Here is a 21,046-nt window from a genome sequence, read left to right on the forward strand (position 1 = left end):
TTTCTGATGATGTATGTATGTATATGACTATCAGTGAGTGTGTATGTATGTGTGATTAATACTGTATATCTGGTGTTCTCTAAGATGGAAGATGTCCTATATGATTCTCTCCTTCTTCTTCTTCTTCTTCTTCTTCGACTCTTTTCAACCCTGCACAGTACCTGTGGGTGTTTCAGATGACTATGCCAGAGAATGGTTTTAGCGACTGCTGAATGTGATTTTACTGAGAGAGAAGCAGTGTGGACTGGCTTTTTGTACGGGTTAATTTTAAAAAAAAAAAAAAAAAAGGCCATATTATTTAATTTTCTCTGTTGTCAGAAGTTTAAGCAGATCTGGGAGAGTGGAGCCTTGGTTTTATGGAGAAGCATTGCCCAGTTGAGCTGGATGTTTTATTTCTTTCTGTCTGACTGATGTAGCCTCTCTTCTTCTTCTTCTTGCATTCATCGGTAGTAAATGACCAAAGCTTCAACACGTTTCATGGACTCATATGCAAACCTCATCATCACTGGACACAACATAATGTAGCGGCCCCCTTTATTTGGATTTCTCTGCTGCTGCTCTGCGTGTTCGTCCCTCCTGTGGCCTATCAGCAGCGAGCTGTGTGATGTCCCAAAGTTAGGTCAGTTTTTCGAGACGTCTCCACTTTTTGCCATTGAGGTCTTTTGAGCCTGAAGTGCTATCACTCGTTTACAGGAAGAGAAAAAAAAAAACATTGCAACCCTTAGCTATGCACCTTACTGAAACAAGCATTTCCTCACCTTGTAGAGTTAACACTGGAGCATTTCATTTCATAGATATTTACAGTCACAACAAAATCATTTTTAAAAAGCCCACTCGATATCTGATGACCTTCACTTCTTCTTTTTGGTTTTTGGTTTTCCATCAACTGAATACTTTATACCAAACTTGAGGTGCCTCGTGTATATACTTTCTGCAGTAAAGATTGCTCCTTTGCTGTTTAACAGTAATAACCTTGTTAACCAGGGTTTTTTTAAAAACCTTTTTTCAACTTTATAAAAAAAAATACTGTATAAAGAAATGACTTTTTTACACACGTAGACGTTTAATCAGATTATTCCAGGAATTTGCAAATACAATCTAATTTTGCACTTTATATCAGATTTACTTGGAGTGAAAAGGCCATCAGTAACTGTCTCAATCAGATCAGTATTCAGAGATAGGACGTGTCCCCTGAATGTACCGAGAAGAGTTAGTCTTAGTACTTTAATTTGAACCTAAACAACTTCTCAGGTTCTTTGTGAAGAACTTGCCCGTAGTGGATACCCATTATCCCAAAAAAATCCTGTCTGTCTTTCTCTGACTTGCACCGACCGATCCTCAGTGTGAATACTATGCTAATCGTCTTCAGGTGACGTCCATCCCCAGGCGTACTGTTAAAAACCTCCCTCAGCTCAATTCGCACAACATTCCTGCTCATGACCGCTTTCGCCAAACTCTTTGCCATTCGCTTTCCTTTTTTTTTCTCTTCACTGCTTTATAGGTGTCATTAATGCAGCTGTGTTTTCTGTCTAAGCCACAGTGGTGACCTGACATAAATGACAGCACGCTAACTGTCCCTCGTGTTTTGCTTGCCTCGTGTTTTTTGTGCTGCCTGATGTTAAGTATTTAGCAGGTTCCGTCTAATGTCTGGTGTGGGTAGCCAAGTTCACGACCTTTAACATTTTATTCCACAAAGCAAAAGTAGGCTTTTATCAGCTTATACGTGTTCTCACTCAACATCGGTCCAACATTTGTGCACCACTTGTACCTCTTTTCCACCAAAACAGTTCAGGTGCCTGAAGCCTCAGTTAAACAGGCCTAGAGACCGGTTGGTGACACCCTGACAACCACAGGTTGCTAGGGAAAAATCTTTACTCCCCAGCTGTTTGGCAGGTGGTTTGTGGAGGTGTAAGTCGCTGTATTGAGGTATGTGTTACTGCACCGAAAACCTTGCAATTACTTTGATTGCTACCAGATTGTTGCAGTCGCATGTAATTTGCATGGAAGACTTGAACTACTCACCAAAAAGTTAGTGAAACTGTGACGAGTGCAACACAAACCAGCAACGCAGACCTTTGCCTTCAAAGTAAAAGTTGCACCTTTTGAAACATGGTGGTTGCAGTGGTAAGGTGCAGCTTTTAATTTCAAGGCAAGCGTTCCGTTTCCGGCTTGTGCTGCATGTTTTCATGTTTCACTACTGCTCTCTCAGTCGGTTGTAGACAAGTCTATGTCTTCCATGTAAACTATGAGCAAGTTTTTGGTGCAAATCTCCACCAATCACTCACCACCCAGTTGGGGAATACTACCCCCACCCAGCAATTGGTGGTTGCCAGCAGTTTTCCAGCTCTCCTCTAGTCCTGTGTGAGCCTTATCCTGAGATAGCAAGATTCCTGATCCCAAACCGATGGGAGAGGCTACCACAAGAAATTCCTAGTAAATATGTCTCCTGTTATTTCCTTCTCATGGAAATGGTCCCACCTTCTGCCGTGTAATTCTACCTACTGAGTTGGTGGTTCAATGGAAACCAGGTCCAAGACTGCCTGTAGTTTTTATAACTCCAACTCATTCCTAATGGAGGTGTTCAAAACTTTAAAAAAAAAAACTACCACGCTATCAGCTGTCAGGTATTGTAAGCGCTGCCTTATTGGTTCTGAGGTTGGACATGGTTCATAGGCTTGTAATTTACTCACCACTCTGTTGTTTTGGGGGCGTTGATGCTTTCTCTGGAGAATTCAGTTAAAATAAAGACCAAGGTTCCACTTTCTCCCTTGTACAAATTAATATAAATAAATATATATATATATAAATATATATTATACATTTTACTCATTTTGTCCAGTTTTGTATATTACACTCATGTAAAGTTTGTTTTTAAAGAGGCATCGGAGCAGCTATTACAAGACAATATGAGTGACAATGTTCATCTGGGAGAATTTTATGCATGTTATATTTTCTCCTCTTCTTCTCTCTTTGTCTCTTTTAATGCCCCTCAACCCTCCTCTTCAGGTGTGTAACGTGAATATAAAGAAATCTACCTTTTCTTTGGAATGTTGTAGACAATCAGTCTCAGGCCGGGTCCAGTCCCTGCAGGGAGTGAGAGCCCTGTAGGCTAACAGACAAACAAAACTTTCTTTTCTTTCTTTTTTTTTTTTTTGTTTTTGTTTGTTTGACAATTAAAAACTCTATTTGCATCTACTGGAAGTCTAAAATTTGGAGGTTTGTTCATTCATATGTTCGTGGCTGCTCAAGTTTACACACACACACACACACACTTCTCTACTACACTCAAAACACAAACACCTCGTGCATTTGATCCCTCTGCTTTTTTTCCAAGGTGAGGATGCCAACCTTGAGGAAATGATGCTTTGACTAACAAATCTATAACATCTATGAATGTGGGAATGCAACACATTGCAATAAAAGCACCATTTGAAATGCAGCGTGTCACTCCTGTATGTTCTTTATCTCCCAGAAATTGGAAGGTTGTTTCTGAGATTTTGCTAAACCAGTTTGCAGATGATGGTCTTGTTTATTAGCCCATACTACCAGCTACACTAATGAACCACTGTGCATTTAATGGAAACAAAGAGTTTTTTAGCATTGTGACAGGAAGAATGAATATGGTTTTCTAATTCTGAGCCCCACTTATAGTTTGGTAACAATGGTATCATGTTACTCGTTACAAGACGGTCGTCTTCAAGTTTACATAGACACATCGTGGACGTGAATGTCGTAACTTTTTCCGGGGTGAAATTATAGTACAGCATATATCTTTAATGGCCTAAAAATACAAGAATTGTTCACACAAGTTTGGAGAAAATCCAAAATAAACCCACAGGGTCAAATGTATACACATTTTAATAAGTAGTGCAGGGGGTTCTACAATGTGTTTTTTAGTTTGGTCAAGGTCTATTCTCGTTAGAGATAATATTTGACTATGACTGGTAGTTTCTCTTTACCAGCATAAAAAGTATATGTTCAGTCCAACGACTGTTTTCAAAATCCAAGGGACTCTGTGGGGATCTAAGAATTAGAAATGTAGATTTACACCAGTTAGGAACGTTTCTTGGAACCATTTCTAATTGACTGCAGAATCCAGCATCACCAGTTTAGAAAAAACTGTACGAAATTTATTCAGATGTGTGACCACCTTGCTAAGGTGTGAAAGAAAACCCTCAGATAAAAGGAAATTGGTTAGGTTGTTCAGGAATTACCAAAGCTCAATTTTGCCTTGAACTGGAACACCAGCACCACTGTGCTCAGTGGACTGAGAGGGTGCAGATCAGAAAGCAATGTTCAGTCTGTAGTTAGAACCTGCAGGTGCACTGTGGCTTCCTGCCATAGTCCAGAAACATGCATATAAGGTTAACTGGTGATTCTCAACTGGCTGTGGGAACATGAAAGGTTGGCTCTTTTTTGTTAGCCGTGTGATAAGTCGCTAGTTTCTAGTGAGCTCTTGTCTCTAAATACCCAAACTGTCCATATATGATCAACCCATCACAGGCCAGGCTGATTGCAGAGCTTCTGTGCTGGACTTTAGTCTCTCCAGGACCTCAGGGGCTGACAGTGGTCGTTGACCATTTCGTCCAGCTCACTCTAATGAATCAGTGAGTGTTGTGTTGAATGCTGTTTGTGTGGCAACATCTCTCTGTCCTATTTCTTCCTTAACGTCTACAAAGTTATATGAACTTTACAACATTGGCAACTGTTAAAATAACAATTTAATCTGGTATTTTTCAAACATCTCACAGGTATGATTTCACTTAATCGCGGTATATAGTAGAATAGCTTACGAAAACAGGAAATGATACTGCTCTGTGTGCGATCACTGGTCACATCCTGGTCACACAGCAGCCGTAAATGACAATAGAAAAAGGCAGTAAAATAAAGTGGATAAGATTGCACGCACACATTGCTCAACATTTAGCCGACATAGATACTGAAGACTGAAGCACGTGAATGATGACAACAGTACAGTGCCAACCAAACAAAATGTTTCAAACAAAGCTGGCCTTATTAAAAAAAATTAAGTTTTTTTTTTTTTTTAAAAGCAAGACATTACAGTTTGTGTTGCTTTACCACAAGGAAGAAAAGAGCAAAGTCAATGTCTGGTAAAGTTCAACAGACGTGGGCTTATTGCTTACTGCACCTCTACAATCACATCATGCGTTTACAATGACATTCATTCAACAGGAGGCATGCTGCACTTTGTGTCTCTACAAGTGTGTCTGGCAGACGATGTCGTCACTTGCTTTGATGACTTCTTTGTGATTTTGGTAGTCTCCTTCTTGAATGGGTTTCGTTGGATGCTTGTGTTCATGGTACTCCACTATCGGGTAAGTGATGGCGGTGACCACCAGCACGGCCAGCACGATGTACAGTTTATACTCCAGGCATAAGAACGTGCTGTAGGCGAAGGCGATGACAAAACCCAACGACTCCCACATCCGGTAGTTTGCAAACGCCGCCTCTTTTTCCCGCGGGAAGAGGATGCCGTAAAGAGCTGTGAGACAAGGGGGTAGGTGCGCCAAGAGAAGGTAATTAAGTCCAGGTAATAAAGGTAGTGACTGCCAGTAAGGCTTATGGCCTTTATTTCTACCTGCAATTGCTTCTGCAGCTGTAAATGTCTTTTTGGACTGGTTTTAAACTCCTGTGTCGTCAGGTCATGTTACAGAGTAACGCCGGGGTAATGTAACAAATTACTGTCTCCAATGAGTAATTAAGTAATTTACTGCGTTACATTTAAGAAAAATAACACGTTTTATTTAACACTTTACTTTTTTTGAGTAATGACCCTTATGGCACTTATAACAATGGATTTAGTTTCTATGTCTGAAGAGCAAAGACAACATACAGTGTTTTAAATAGCCAACAGGGGGCGTAACCTGTGTGTGCAGAAGGACTTTAAATCCTATGAAAGTCTCGAGGAAAACCACCTTCTGACTGAGCCTGTAAACACTTTCCTGGTAAGTCACGCTTGTGAGTCATACTGAAGGAATTTTAAAGTTCCTTTTGTTACCATCTCTGTCTCCACAGAAAATTTAGTTTACACTGGTTTAAGGTTCACGGTTTCAGAGTGCACACTGCAAAGCAGCATCTCAGGGGAGAGCCAGCAACAGCATGTTATCTTGAAGGGGAGATCTGCTAGATTCTTGCTCATTTTAAGCTTAAATTTGAGTTTTTTTAACTAAAAAAAATCCTAATTTCTGGGTGTACCTGTTAGTTGCCTCAGGTGGGCTGATTGGGTTTCTTACCATTAGTCTGGGTTTGCCAGATAGCATCTGACAAACCCCACAGAGCAGGAAACACAAAAAACACAACAAGCTGGTCACGATGAGGCCTCCAGTACAAAAGAGCAATGATGCAGCTCAAGTTCGTCAGTGCAGCTGAAAGTGGAAAGGAAAATAAGAAAAGAGGCACGAAATGTATTAATACAAACATCAACAACAAAACAAAAACAGCAGTGAACGGTCTTTAATTATTGTATTTTGTTAAAAAGGTTATACCCAGGGCAAAGAGTGGAGCTCTTCCAGTGTGCTGGGCGAGTCTCCCAAAGAGAATTGAACAAAGGGAATTGGAAGCTCCAAAACACATCATTACAAAACCAACATAATGGATCCCCAAAGCACAAGTCACATAGTTCTGCGAAGAAACACAGCAGACATTTATAAGGCCTCACGTCTTATCATTATTGCTGTTGACAAAATTGGTAACACCTGGATAAGCAGTGGGCTGTTTTCAAAGAAGTGTTAGTTCAGAGGAATGAATGGCTTTCCCAGGGCAAATTAGCATCAGAACAAACTACAAGGCTTCTGGAACGATGTTCTTTGGAGAGATGAAACCAAAGAGGAAACCTTTGGGCATAATGTCCGCTATCACGTTTGGTGAAAACCAAATACAAAACATCAGCACAAACACCTCATACGAAATGTGAAGCACGGTGGTGGAGTGGTAATGATTCTGGCTTGTTTTGCAGACACAGGACTTGGGCACAACGCAGTCATGTATACTGAAGTACTCTTGAGTCAAATGTGATGGCATCTACCTGACAGATAAACTAGGCTGAAATTGTGTCATGCAACGGACCAATAATGCCAAGGACAGAAGCAAATCTACAACTAAATGGTTAAAAAAGAAAAGAATCAACGTGCACAATCAAAGTCAGACCCCAACCCAGGTCAGTGTTGCTGACTTCAGTTAATTGGAGATAATGTATCTGTATTCAGGAGTGGGACCACACCTCCCTTCACACCCCTTCTGGTTTTCCATCAATATATGACCCCCCCTAAGTCAAGCTGTACTGCGCTAATAATGAAAAGATCTAAAAAATTAGGCTAATATATCAAATCCTTTTATTTAACTATATGACTTAATGAAAACTGCACTAACACCTGAAAGCCTTCATCTTTTGGAGCAGTCCTTACCTTGGTGTACTCCCCTGAAAGGAAGCTCTGTTCAAAGCCGCTGTACATGGTGAGTGGGATGAGCGTCACCAGCCTCCAGTCCTTCAGGAGCCTGAATGTTGCCAAGAACGTGTGGCAAAACGGCTGCTGGCTGCCACGAAACTCGCTGGCCTGCTCACGGTCGATGTTGTCCAGAAACACGGCCACGATCAGGATGGCCAGCACACCCACGCCTGCCACACACAAAGAACAGTGATTCAGAAGACAGCTGCAATATGTTAGTCGCACCTTCGCGAGCGGTTGTGTGGTTATATAATTTCTTTGCTTCAAAGTTTGGCTGATTACTGATTAGCTAACACCCTCATTCAGGTGATTGGAAACTTTACCGATGTAGCTTCCGACGAGCGTCCACACCAGTTTCTGCTCAGGCCTTGTGGTGTTCCCATAAGCAGTGACATTAAGGCCGCAGTCGGCTGCTCCACAGCTTTCCAGCTGCTCCTGTGGGATGTCAACTGTCAGAAAAATATACAATTTGTTTAAGCGAATATATCACGACCAACAGAAAGAATGCAGAGAGAAACATGATACAGTTGCGGTTTTTGTTTTGTTTGCACTTTGCTAAAAATAATAATAATATTCGCCCTTTCTGTTCATCAAGGATGATTCAGTGTTACCTTACAATGTAAAGCTCTTTAAGGCAGCTGTTAAATTTAAACCCACAGCTGAAGCGTGACCGTAAAATCACGTTTTCCTTGTTTATTTGCCGCGCATGCTAAGAACACGTGCGGGTGAAGTAAGAGGCACATTTTATAGCCCAGCTTTTACACGCTCACTGTAGCCCTTGAAACATCACAGTCACGCCTTTTCTTGACCTTGTGATGTTTTCTACCAAGGTCAAGGAGACGGCGCTAGAAAAAGGTGAATGTCTGACCCACGCTCACTGGTTCATTCTGCATATGCAGCCTTGTCAGCTGTCAGATTGTCTGTTTGCACTCAGTTTGTCCTCCTCTTGTTCCTCACGCCCCCCTTTGATTCATGTTTTGTTTGGAGTCAGTATATCCCTGTTTTCTTTAACTTTTTTCCTTATTTGTTTGCAGGGCTCAGACACTAAAATCTTTACTTTTTTATTTGATCTAACTCAGTCCAGTGTCCCTAAAATACCAATGTTACAAAAAATCTCTCAATTTTTTGTACTGGAAGTGTGTTGGATTGTAGTGGACACTTGGAATTGTCGTATCGATGAGAATTCTGTTGAAAATTGTTGGTAGAACGGCCAAGTTTACTTATTTTAGTCGATCAGCACGTTTAAACTGTAAAACTATAAAGATTTTGTTGCTGATAGTTTCGTTTAAAAACGTTTGTATCTAAACAGTGTCCCAAAGTAAGACGGAAATAAAACTGAAATAAATGTCTCTGTGGAGTCATTCTTCCAAGAAAGTCTCCTTTTAAACTGATAAGCAGAGAGTATTGACGCCATAAAGTAACATACTGCATACCTGGGAACTTTAAACACACCTTTTCTCATACTGTCCTTAAATTGAACCATAAAATGATTGGACCTTGTTCAGTGATGAGCTGAAGCTGGCAGCAACACAAGGCATCGTTTTAATATGTTAACTATGTTTCTTTAAGCAAGTTTTTCACGACTGAGCCAAGTGTCCTCTTTTTTGGAAATTAAAATATGGTCACCCTACTTAAGCTAAACTTGTCAAATCTGAGTTTGTAAAAGATTTTTAAACCTGCTTTTACATCTTTTTAAACTCTAAAAGTCAAACAAGTTTTGAGGGCTTTGACTGTTTCTTGCAGGCGCAGCAGCCTCGACACAAACTGAGTTTATACACAAGTACCTGAAGAAAAGACTTGCTAGTGTAAAACTCAGATATGCAGGGCTACCTGCTGTGGTGACCCAATTTTTTGTTTGTTTGTTTGTTTGTTTATCACTGTAAATTGTGATTTTTAATGATTGTAAGTCAAGCCAATCACCAGGCTAACATTTGTTGCTAAGCTGCCTCTTCTCCTTACACTCCTAAATGTTACATCAGTGAAAATCTTCACTCATTTCCAGTATTTTTTTATTCCTGAACTCTCTTATAGTAGCTTTGCATGAGTCACATTAAAGGACAATCACAAGCGGTTTTGAACAGTATACTGAAAGGGTCACTTTAGTGAAACCTGTTTTTTATTTCCTTGAAAAAAAAAGGTAGAGTAACAGACTTTGAGGTACACCGTGTCTCCGATGTGTTACCTAATCAGCAGTGGCATTTAAGCGGCTGTGCACAGTGGATCAGCTGCTGTAGGTGCCGTGATTTAGTAACATGTCAGAGTCTCTAGAAATAATTTCCAGTCCAAAGCCAGAGGGAGATGTCACTGTAGTGACGTCTATGCTTTATATATGGTCTATGGTTCAGCTCTGAGAAAAAAAATAGCAAAGCTGTGTTTGTTTTTTAATAGAAACATGTCATTTGTTATTTGTAATGGCGGTTTAATACTGCAGGCTTTGTATATGGAGCAATGCCGATAGGCTTGCCCATCGAATGAGAGAAAATACTTCATAAATAATACTTTCAAATACTTGAAACCCCACTGCACACGTACAACATTTCAATGATAAATAAGGAAAATGTGCAAAGTGTTGCACGCTGTTTTCAAGCTTACTACTGAGGAATTAAACTTACTGGTATAAACAAATAAAACTGCGCACTGCAACCCCAAAAAGTTAACATTGTACAACTTTCAATGCACAATTAATGAGGCAATTAAACCAGTCCTGGTTCAATTTAATCAAAATGTGACCACTTTTCTGCTGCCTACCAATAGCTGTGTCCTGTCCAAAGATGAGGGAAGACATCAGGTTTCCCCAAACAGCGGAAGACTGAAAGATGAAAAAGAAGATGCCGAAATAGTAGTTGATCACGTCAGAGCCTTTTTTGTTGTCTTTGGCGGCCTGCATGCTCCCAGATATGGTCAGGTAGGTGCATTTAGCCGACCACAGAGGAGAGCCACCCAACCCCAGGATCACGGAGGTGGGGATGAGAGTGTACCTGTGTGAGAAAGCAACACTTGGTCTCAGCTTCAAGACTTTTTATTAGCCAATGAGGTTATTGGACAAGACGTGTTGCAGTTGGGTATCCTATTACAAAAATAATCTTTAATAACAGACATTAAAAAATTAGAACCCCAATTAGCCTCATTCATTTATTGTTTTTAATTGATTGTCTGGTTGATTACCATCCTGGGAAGAGGTTTCCCAACGAGTAGGACACGTAGCAGGCCATGCTAACCACAATGGTCCATTTACAGCCCAGGTTTTTGATCATGATGGGAGGGAGAAACATGGAGGAGATGATGATGGAGGCGTAGATGACGCTCAGAGAGGCCACGCCCATCCCCTCCGCTGCATTCAGACTGCTCTGCACAGAGAGCAGAAACACTAGAAGTGTTGATCAGAGGTTCAATGTTATGAAGTCGACTGCACTATAATCAAAACAAAACAGTTTTTTCTAAAAGTAGACAAATTTGAGTATTTTTTTATATGCTCAAAATATTTTTATATATAGTGAGCCGGCGGATTTACACACAGAATAAGTGTTTAAAATTCGTGCTTGGACTTTTGAGTGATGTAAGGATTGCACATAATGCAGCACTGTTTATAAATAGGGATGTTTCAGCTTTGCTATGTAGCCCAATCTATGTCTTATAAGCTTTGGGAAACACTTTGAATTAATATTACTGTTACACTGACCTACATACTGATAATTACATAATAATTACACAATATCAGCATCAGTGTTTAAAGCAAGTTGATCATTAAAGGTGGCAATATTGGTGTAATATTATGTAAACACTGATTGTGATTTGAAAGTTAATTAGATTTCATTCATGATTCTATTTGTATAAAATATTTATATATTAAAAAAAAAAACACCCAGCACGCCCCTGCGGGCGGTTTATCCTTCAAGCTCGGGTCCTCTACCAGAGGCCTGGGAGCTTGAGGGTCCTGCGCAGTATCCTAGCTGTTCCCAGGACTGCGCTCTTCTGGACAGAGATCTCTGATGTTACTCCCGGGATCTGCTGGAGCCACTCGCCTAGCTTGGGAGTCACCGCACCTAGTGCTCCGATTACCACGGAGCATCATATATATATATATACATATATATATATATATGATTTATGCCACGTGCTTATAACTGTCAAGTTTTTTTTAATTTTATCTAGAGTACTTCTAGTGTGTGCACAGATAATTATGTTTAAAGTAAACAGAAAACTGTTTAATTTACACTTTACTTTAAAACTGTCCAGCTCTCAACATACGACAGAAATATGGAATTTTTGTAGATATATATGTACGGATGTGAAAGTTTTTATAGTTTATAACAGTACAAATAAAAATTTGAAATGTTTTGGTTTTTGCTCACATCATTTTTATAGATAGAAAATCCTATTTTTATGTTAAAAATACAAAGAAAGTTCTGTTACTTTACACAACTAATACAGTAATTGCAATTGCAGTTGTGGTATTACAAATAAATTACCATATCTTATTTGCATTTTTATTTGTATTTTAAAATAATTACACTTTTTTTCATTGTCTTTATTTTTATTTTTATTTTCGAGCTCAACAGACTGGCGGCGTGTCCAGAGTGTACCGTGCCTCTCGCCCTATGGCAGCTGGTAGAGGATGGATGAATGGATTGTCATTATTATAATATTAGTAGTAGTAGTAGTGATAGTAGTAGTATCAATATATTATGAGTTATGCGTGCATGTGGAAATACAGAAATGAAAAGATTTTTCCAAATTAATCATACATGTGAAGAGTGTGAAGTTTTACCGGGAAAAGGAAAAAAACTACAATTATTAGCATACTATGTGCACCATTAATATTATACCAATATTTATATTTGTTAGTACCATTGTATTGTTCAGTTGTGATATAATAGTCAAGAAAATAACAAATTAATCCAGAATGGATTACTGGCATCATTTGTTGACTATAGGTATGCAATGTATTTAACATCTCATAGTCAGTTAGTATGAATACATTCTTCGAAGCTCCAATAATGATTGAATGAAATCCGGCGCTGACTGACAAACATGACCGGTAATTATTGACATATGGAAAACTTGTAAAGTAAATTATTCCTTGGTCCTTTCAACTGTGGAAGGAAAAATCACTCCTTTTTTTCCCTCCTTAACAAGCAGTAAATTGTAAATCTTCCACCTACCTGCAAACTCTGCAGACCTCCATAAGCCGTGAACAGGGACAGAAACCCAATTGAGACCACCAGCACATTCTTGAAGTTGCGGCTGATCATGGCTGCTTCTTTAAAAGTATATTTAACAAAACAAAAAACCTTCTCAGAGCATTAACCTTTAAAAACAAAAAACAAAGAAAAAGAAGCTGTTAGGTTTTTGTATTTTGTTTTTTTGTTTTGTTTTTTAGATTCGTGGCTTCATGCAGCAGCTGCACAGAGTGAAGTCAGAGGTCGCTCACTGCTGAAGGTATTTCTGATAAACCTTTACACTGGAAATAACTGAGAACAAAGTCCAGCCCTCTTTCTGTCACACACATACGCCCATACACCCACACATTACGCATGTTTTTGCAGACAACTATATATTGCATTTCTTATCATGTTGGCCTCAAAATATGGTGCAATTTGCTCACATATCAAGCTCATATATCAGACTGCCCTTCTTTAAATCCTGCACTTTCTCTGAGTCATCGCACATGTTTTGCCTGTAATTGTTGATCATTACTACTTTAAAGCTTCATTCTTCTCACTCAACCCCTCTTCCTCCTTCTTTTTAGTTCCTTTTAAGATTTTGAATCCAGACTCCTTGTGTGTACTTACACCATGCATACATACAGGAGCAGTGACCACAGAGCAAAGGTTTACAGTGTGTTACCTCTCATTCTTTACTTTTATGAACGTACAAGACATCTCTTGCTTTTCACAGCATGACAGCTTGTTGTTGTTGTTTTTTTAAACAGAAAACACAGGGACACCGCAGTCCCCTCTGTTATCTCAGCTGTACCCAAAGAGAAATAAATTCCAAACCAGCCAGTGAGTGCACGCAGATCATTTAATTTGTGTAGCTTTTGGTGAAGTTTTTTGTGACTTGTGATGGTCAAAAAGCTGCTTCACTGCGTCGGGGCTGATTTGACGAATGAAACTTCTGTCTATATTATCTGGTGTTTATTTAAAGCTATCAGAAGGGATGGCAGATTACAGGTGGAACAGTTTGAGACTAATCATATGAGCCAACTCTAAGAAACAGCTGTTTGAAACTCTTCATATCTCTACAGATAAAGTGTTGGGTGGTGTTGGCCTAATGAGGACAGATGTAGGTCACACACAGCGCTGCACAGACCTGGAGCTTTTTCACTGCCTATTGGATATCGGGCTGTCATGGCTTAGATATTGGGACTTGTCTGGCTTTGTCCTAATTTAAACGGGTTTTTCAACCGTTCTGATTTGCCTGAAGGACTTCCTGCAGTGTGTGTTTGGTTTTGTTTCTAATATTTTAAGGTCCTCAATACACAATACAATACACATACACACACAAAAACATTATTATAAAATGTTTGGGAAAAAGCTTGGCTTGGTTAAAAAGGGCCCAGTTTAGATCAAAATAGACCTTTTCTCCAGGCCTTATGCCAGGTGGCGACAGCTGTGTCTACAACAAGACTTGTGATCCTATAGAAGTCTGCGAGAACGCGGCTTTCTGTCTTTGTAAACACTTTAATGCTGAGTTTATGGGCTCAGTCACTCGTTTTGGAGCATGCTGAATAAAAAATGATGTTTGTTTTGAAAATCTTTTCCACGCTGTGTTTCAGATTGTAGTATTATCTGTGTGAAGTCATTGACTTGACTTTGGTTTAGTTGGGGAGGGTGGGGGCTTCAAAAGACGCACAAGAGTTTGTGAAACTGTCACAATAAGTCATTCAAATTTTTCCCCTTATGCACGTCTTTTTGTGTAGGAGAGCATGAAGCTGTAAGATTGTCCTCTTCATGTCACAGGTGTACTCACCATGGCAACCACACACCGACACACATGTATTAAAAAACACGTCAGCCATACAAATTGTACAAATAATGTGTGAAAGTCTGTGATGGGTCTGTTTGTTTGTGTGTTCGTTGCTAAACTTTTGCACTGAGAGAAAAAGTCTCATGTCTGGCTTCACTTTTGCAATGTAACTGGGGTTAAATTTTACATGCGATTTGGGCAGGGGCGAAATTTCCAGGGGGGTTGGGGGGGGGGGGTTATGAACCCCCCCCCCCCCCCCCCCCCCCAATAATCAGACCCATCCACTATAACCCCCCCCCCAATAAAATTATGAATTATCTTGTATAAATAGGCTGTTGATTTTCCCTACTCATTTCAGGTATTACCAGCAAAATACTTGCATGTTTAATCATCTGGGAATTTACCCAGATTTATTTATTTATTTAGACAGAGACCTTGACCCCCCCACCCCAATGTTCAGCACAAAGTTACGCCCATGGATTGGGGCCACAACCAAAAAACTAACAATAAAAAATAATAGTGTAAAATCTGCGTGAAAGAAATGAATACAAATGAATAGATGATTTCTTAATAAGCTGTGTCTGTAACATTTAACATAATTTCTCTGGCCTCTGGAGCAAAATAACTCTTTAAAAAGTGAATGACTGTGAGTGTGACTCTCCACGTTCCTCCTTGTCAGCGTGAAGGTTCAGAGTGTGAACTTTATGGCGGGTGACAAAGTACTTGAAATCTGTGGACACTTTAAACAGTTGTTTTTCATATTTGAATTATATAAAACTATTTTATAGCTTTGTAAAAGAAACCGAATTGTTTGGCGTGAGTGCTTAAACAAATCGAGTGTTTCTGATTGCTGTGACAATACAAATGAGAACTGCACGTCAGACTTTATCCAAAACAAAGGAGGAGCTCGTTGAACTGTGGCCAAACATCGGATAATTTGCTCTCGTAGACTGTCATAATCTGAAATTATCATGGAGTGATAGCCGTTATCGCACGAGAATATCTTGAATTTAATGTTTTCAAGTGGAAATGACTGAGTGTGAGATCAGTGTTGATTAGGTTAGGGCTTGAAAAGAATCAAAAGTCCTTCCCAGTAAACTGACTTTTACTACGTGCAGATTCTCCACTAAATAATAAAATATGCAGGGCTGGTGCAATTACGTTGTTATGCTGCAGGTTTATCAGAGATCAGATCTGTGTTTATGGGCGTGTTATAGATGATCCACCCTGTTCTTTAGACGCAGTTTGCTGTGACTGCATGTTTTTGTTTGGATTTACATCATAAGTAGACTTTCTTCCCTGTAATATCTGATTGATGTTCATCATGTAAAATGAGCGACTCGAGAAAGATAGAGAGAAGTTATTGTCTGAATGCATGCCGCTATTAAGCTGAGGTAGTGATGAAAGATGAAAAGATCCCAAATGTTCCTTAAAAAAACTTTTTTTCTTAAGTTATTTAAGTCATCAAGTCATTGTTTTCATTTAGTGTTAAAGCCCAGGTTTTTTATGCATTTAAAATGATTAGAAAGCAGCTTTTTGAAGAACAAAGTACAGCCTTCCGTGTTTCAAACACAGTAGAAGCATAAATAGCAGTTAGGTCCTGATGCTCAAATGCATCAAATGCATCCGCAACATTTGTGTCATAATACTGAACATGCTGAAATGAGCTGCCAGGATTGCTGAACAAACCACGGGCCTCTGGAGCAATTCCCTTTATCGGTCCAAAGAGGAGATGTTTGACCATAATGTACAAAACACATCATATCAGCACAAACACTTCATGACTGGTTGTTAAGCACAGTGGTGGAGAGGTGATGATTTGAGCTTGTTTTGCAGACACAAACCGGGGTTGTATTCTAGACTCACATGAGAGGCCATCAGCACGACACCTGGGTCGTGCAACAGGACAATGATCCCAAGCACCGTAATAAATCTACAATAGAATGAAAAATAAAATAATAAACTGTCAACGTACTGAGGCAACTTTGTAAAGAGGAGTCCGTCACAAACCCTCCAACGATGCGAGCAACTGATAAAGTCAGAAAAGGTGGATCTACGAGATTACGAGAAGTGCTGGTTTCTGTTGGGCCTGCAGGGATGCTCACGATTAAATAAAAGTATTTAATCCCTGTTGTCGGAACTGTTGCTTTTCTAAGCTATATTTTAAAGTGAAAAACTTACAGATAAACAAACAAACAAACCAACTCTGTAACAAACTGTCCAGGACACACTAGGGATGCACTGAGTCTAGTTGTGTTAATGTAGATACATACATTCCCACACTCAGTGTTCATTAGCATGCATATAATCTAATCAAATGCACATTCAGCAGGGGTACAAACTGCACACTTAAAAATATACATGTGACAGTTTTTAGCAGTGGTTGGGTATGAGATCATGTAGACTGAAAATTTTGACAAAGCTTGTGCTGTTTGATCTAAATCTGGCCTGCAGAGGCAGAAAAGTGCTGACCTGGTCTGTTTTTATTCATATGTGGAGCGCCGTGACCGATGAGACTGTTACTGGTGCACGGCTGTGAGGCCGTGGATCTCAAACCTCAGGACCTCTAACTGCACACAGAAATCAGACAGAAGTCACTTTTTATCCAGACCTTTAAGGACACAACTGTCGAGCTTCAGAAGAAGCAAATTTATCTGCACATTGTCGCTTAAAATGAAATATGTAAAACCAAACATTAAAGCTGTTTTTGGCAAAGATAAAAGTGAATTTTCCTTCATTTTGAAGAAATGAAACTCGGCGGGTCAAAAGTTGAACAACCTGCCATGAAGGTCGACTAAGGAGCTCTGGAGCAGGAGCATAAACTACAGACACACATTTATAAACAACTTCCATTAAAAATGACCCATTCACACAAGGTCAAAACAATACAAATGTATGTCAGCTTGACTATATTATACCTATTTAACAGTTTTACATGTCTAAGAAATCTTTCATCTCTGGATAACTTGAGGGAGCTGGTGATGATTAGTCGCCACCGCTGGACTGTCTGTTTGATAAACTAGAGCTGAGCTTCAGCTTAATCTCAAAGACGTAATCAAAGCTGCTCATCGAGTGCAGCAGCTCTTTAAATCCCGCATCTTCAGGACTCTATGTGAAGTGTTTTGAGCAGGCTTTCCAGCTTTTCAGCAGTAGGGTTGTAAAATAAGCAGAGCAGTGGATCGGACTTCACAGGAGGACGTTTGCATGTCCCATGTTCCTGGGTTGCTCTCCAGGTCTTAATACTACTACTACTAATAATAATAATAATAAGCTATTTTGAACAAGGGAGTTTTGAGCTGGGACTTAAAGAGGGAGAAGGAAGTGATATTTCTTAAATCAGGGCGCAGGGAATTCCAGAGTCGAGGAGCAGAGCAGCTTCTTTCCTGAAGCATGCACCACTCAGAAACTCTAAATTATCCATCCAGTTTGGGTGCTGATTAAAATCTAGCTAAATAAAACCCGTCATTTGTTTCCTGTCCAGAATAGTTTTCTAGGCGACGTAAATGAGTGAAATTGTTGGTGGTAAATTCAACCACTAGATGGCGACAAACACACACAGATGCGCGCAGAGCAGGTTCGAGTTTTGTCGTTTTCACATCAGTTTAGTTTCAATTTACTGAAACTTACACGGTCCGCTTGTGTTAGTGTCAGGTTTAGTTGTCTTTATTATAATCGTGGTTGCAATGGGAAAGATTTAAGAAGATCAGAGCAGACTCTCAGCCACGAAGATAAAAACAAAGACAAAAACAATCTCTCTGCAAATGCTAAAGTGAAGCCAGTGAAGCCTTTTCCAATATGCAATACATTAACATTGATATCTGCTCATATGCACCCCTGCTGGCATATCTGACCCAACTTAGATGACGGATGATAAAGTCTAGATGATGAAACCATGTTTTAATAGAGCATAATGCAAAAAATACAGTTTTACTGAGTCTTTTAAAGCAGCGGTCTCCAACCTTTTTTGTGCCACGCACCGGTTTATGCCCGACAATATTTTCATGGACCGGCCTTTAAGGTGTCGCGGATAAATACAACAAAATAAAACTAGTACCGGTACCGAAAAAACGAAAATTTATTCATAACACACATGAAAAGACCAAGGAAAACCGAGTAAACGATAAAAGCGATAACAAAATAACTCTGAAAACCGATAAAAAAAAAAAAACCCTGAAAACTATACATTTCACACCTGAGACTCAACTCTCCACCAAACGACTCACGGACCCGTACCGGTCCGAGGCCCGGGGGTTGGGGACCGCTGTTTTAAAGCACTTGGTGTCTCTAGATACATGGCAACCTATGAGCCAGGAGTCTAATTGGTTATTTATAACCTGTACTTCACTGCAGTTTTAAGATAAATATTCATCACGTCAACCTAAGTCTTTGTTATACGCTTTGTTACATCCTGTGAGGCTGTGGGAGTGTGTGGGCGTGGTGTTGTCTTCTCCCTCTCCTCCTCCTTCTTTCTTGCCCCTCCCCTTGTCTCTCTCCGCCCCTGCCTTCTCCTTTCGGACACACCTGCTGCTCATCTGCCCTCGTTACCACCAATTACCCTCAGAGGTGATGTAAGCTGGAGAAGAGCAGTGTGGAGGTGGGGGCAGTGTGTGATACTGGTTTAGGTATGGAAACGGCCTGCTGTGTGTGACCAGCCCCATCGTGCGTGGCTCTTTGTGAGTAGTTCTTAACTGAGCGGTGTTTTCCCTTAAGTGACGGCAGCCTCCATTAGTTTGTTTGGCCTGCCTGGGTATTGTTACTAGCAGCGTTGCTGTCTTTTTCTGTTGAAGCCTTATAGTTGTTTTCTTTCACTATCTCTTTGGGTTGACCTGTCTGATTTATCATTAAGGCAGCGGTGCTGTCTCTTTTTGTTGTTACTATTTATATGATTGAGGTATTTGACTATAATAAAGATTTATTTTGTGCTAAATACCTCTGCCTGGCGTTCTTTTCATTTCACCTGGATCCAACTGTTACTGCCCCCCACCCTCATCGCCTAGTTTTTATGTGGGGACGTAACAGGCTTGATAAATCAAAAAAGCTTAATTTTGCATATCCTTTGATGCAGGTTAGAGGAAATATTTTAGATATGAAACTTTTGAATTAAAGTGTGTGTGTGTGTGTGTGTGTGTGTGTGTGTGTATAAAGGGACCCAGGAAAATAATAACAATAGGATATTTAACAGAATATGTTAAATGAGTCAAATTGGAGAAAACAAGAGTGAATACAGCTATTTTAGCCAATGAAAGAAAACGAATGAATAAAATTAAGTCCCTTAAAAAATAAATAAAATAGGGGGATCCCAATTTTATAATCAAAGCATAATCTTGCCTGGGTTATTTGTGTTGCTCTGCATCTTTGCATTTCATGCATTTATTTGTTTTGTTTGAATTAGTTTAAGTTCTTATGTGATCATTTCTCTTGCTTCTTAGTGTCCTAATCTCACTTCTCTGACTGCATCTCCCTGCTTGTCGAGTTTCTTTGCAGTTCCCCTGTTTTTATTTCACTTTTCCTATTAGCGCTGAATAGTGCTATATAAATAACAATAATAATGGACTGGATTTATATAGTGCTTTTTAAGGCACCCAAAGCGCTTTCCCGGTATTTAAGATCAGCATCCTCATCTCTCTTTTGCAAGATCGTCGACTAACCTCATGTTGGTAACGGGCCGATGCGGTTCATGGTCTTTGTGAACGACTCGTACTCACCTGATCTTTTCTTTGCTTCTAGTTGCCACGTTTTCTCCGTCACTCAACTACTGCTCAGGATTTTCTGGACACAGTTCTCCACTTTGTTGCCGTATCATTGCATCATTCGCTATCTCCACCTGCCTTCCTTCCTGCCATCTTCTTTTGTGGATCACTGGGAAACAAGGTTGGAATAATTTCTCTCACTCTCCACTGAGGAGCTCACCTGACCTTCCACCTTCCCAGTGCTGTTTACGCTTCACATCTTCAGTCTCGTTTCCTCTGCAATCCCTTCTAATCATGCTCTGCCCACATTTAGACCTGTTAGCAAAGAAGTCCTCCTTTGTGTTGCCACTTTTTCCCAATGTTCTTGTAAAATAAACTCATTGAAACCTTACCGCTTGCTCCCGTGCTTGCATCTGTTTTTGGGTCCCAGTTCTTGCTCTAGCCTCCAGGCTCCCGTAACAGTAGCTCTTCACTGCTCAGACCCCGTTACTTTTTTTTTTTTTCCTCTTAATTTCCCCTTTTTTCTTTTTCTCTTCTGTTTTCTCAAAATGCAGAAGGAACTCCTCTTTGCTGCAGGCACATACGACAAAAGAGCCTAACCAGTCTGCAGGATCCTCTGCAAACAAGTCAGGGCAATGCCAAGAAATATGTCTATTTGAAGCCTAACGCTTTAATCATGTAATTACTTTCAAAATATTTTTATTTTTGCACTTGACACCTAGTAACCCGTGGTAGTATTGCACTGTATGATTATTGCCAGTTAAAATATTTTAAAAAAGCACTTTTGAATCTCGTAAATCCCCAACTTTTGTTTTCCCAGAAAAATTAATAGGCCTCATTTACAGCAGATGCACACAAATCTGCATGTACAAATGTTTCATATACAAATGTGTCACTGATCTTTATTTACATATTTAGACC

At 39.8% G+C, this 21,046-nt stretch overlaps 1 protein-coding gene across 2 annotated transcripts; it reads right to left on the reverse strand.

Annotated features, from left to right (window-relative positions):
* Positions 1 to 4,731: 4,731 nt before the first annotated feature.
* unc93a (unc-93 homolog A) lies at positions 4,732 to 20,566 on the reverse strand. 2 transcript variants are annotated; one of them, XM_080883189.1, is made up of 9 exons: positions 20,141 to 20,566; positions 12,629 to 12,774; positions 10,632 to 10,813; positions 10,215 to 10,444; positions 7,790 to 7,915; positions 7,425 to 7,636; positions 6,507 to 6,642; positions 6,255 to 6,386; positions 4,732 to 5,503 (listed from the first exon to the last, which is right to left on the reverse strand). In XM_080883189.1, exons 2-9 carry the CDS (start codon positions 12,716 to 12,718, stop codon positions 5,217 to 5,219), a joined length of 1,395 nt encoding a protein of 464 aa, XP_080739315.1. In that variant the 5' UTR covers positions 12,719 to 12,774; positions 20,141 to 20,566; the 3' UTR covers positions 4,732 to 5,216. The 2 variants fall into 2 exon arrangements, with proteins under 2 accessions (XP_080739315.1, XP_080739314.1); XM_080883188.1 differs by lacking the exon at positions 20,141 to 20,566 and having other exon boundaries at positions 12,629 to 12,887.
* Positions 20,567 to 21,046: the final 480 nt, after the last annotated feature.

Source organism: Rhamphochromis sp. 'chilingali' (assembly GCF_963969265.1).
Source record: "Rhamphochromis sp. 'chilingali' genome assembly, chromosome: 5".
Lineage (NCBI taxonomy): Eukaryota > Metazoa > Chordata > Actinopteri > Cichliformes > Cichlidae > Rhamphochromis > Rhamphochromis sp. 'chilingali'.

Coding starts and splice junctions, on each gene's coding strand:
- unc93a (XM_080883189.1), bottom strand. CDS start 12,718: ATGATCAGCCGCAACTTCAAGAATGTGCTGGTGGTCTCAATTGGGTTT. Junction 7,637..7,789: donor GCTCGTCGGAAGCTACATCG/GTAAAGTTTCCA, acceptor TGTGTGTGGCAG/GCGTGGGTGTGCTGGCCATC. Junction 6,643..7,424: donor TTTCAGGGGAGTACACCAAG/GTAAGGACTGCT, acceptor GTTTCTTCGCAG/AACTATGTGACTTGTGCTTT.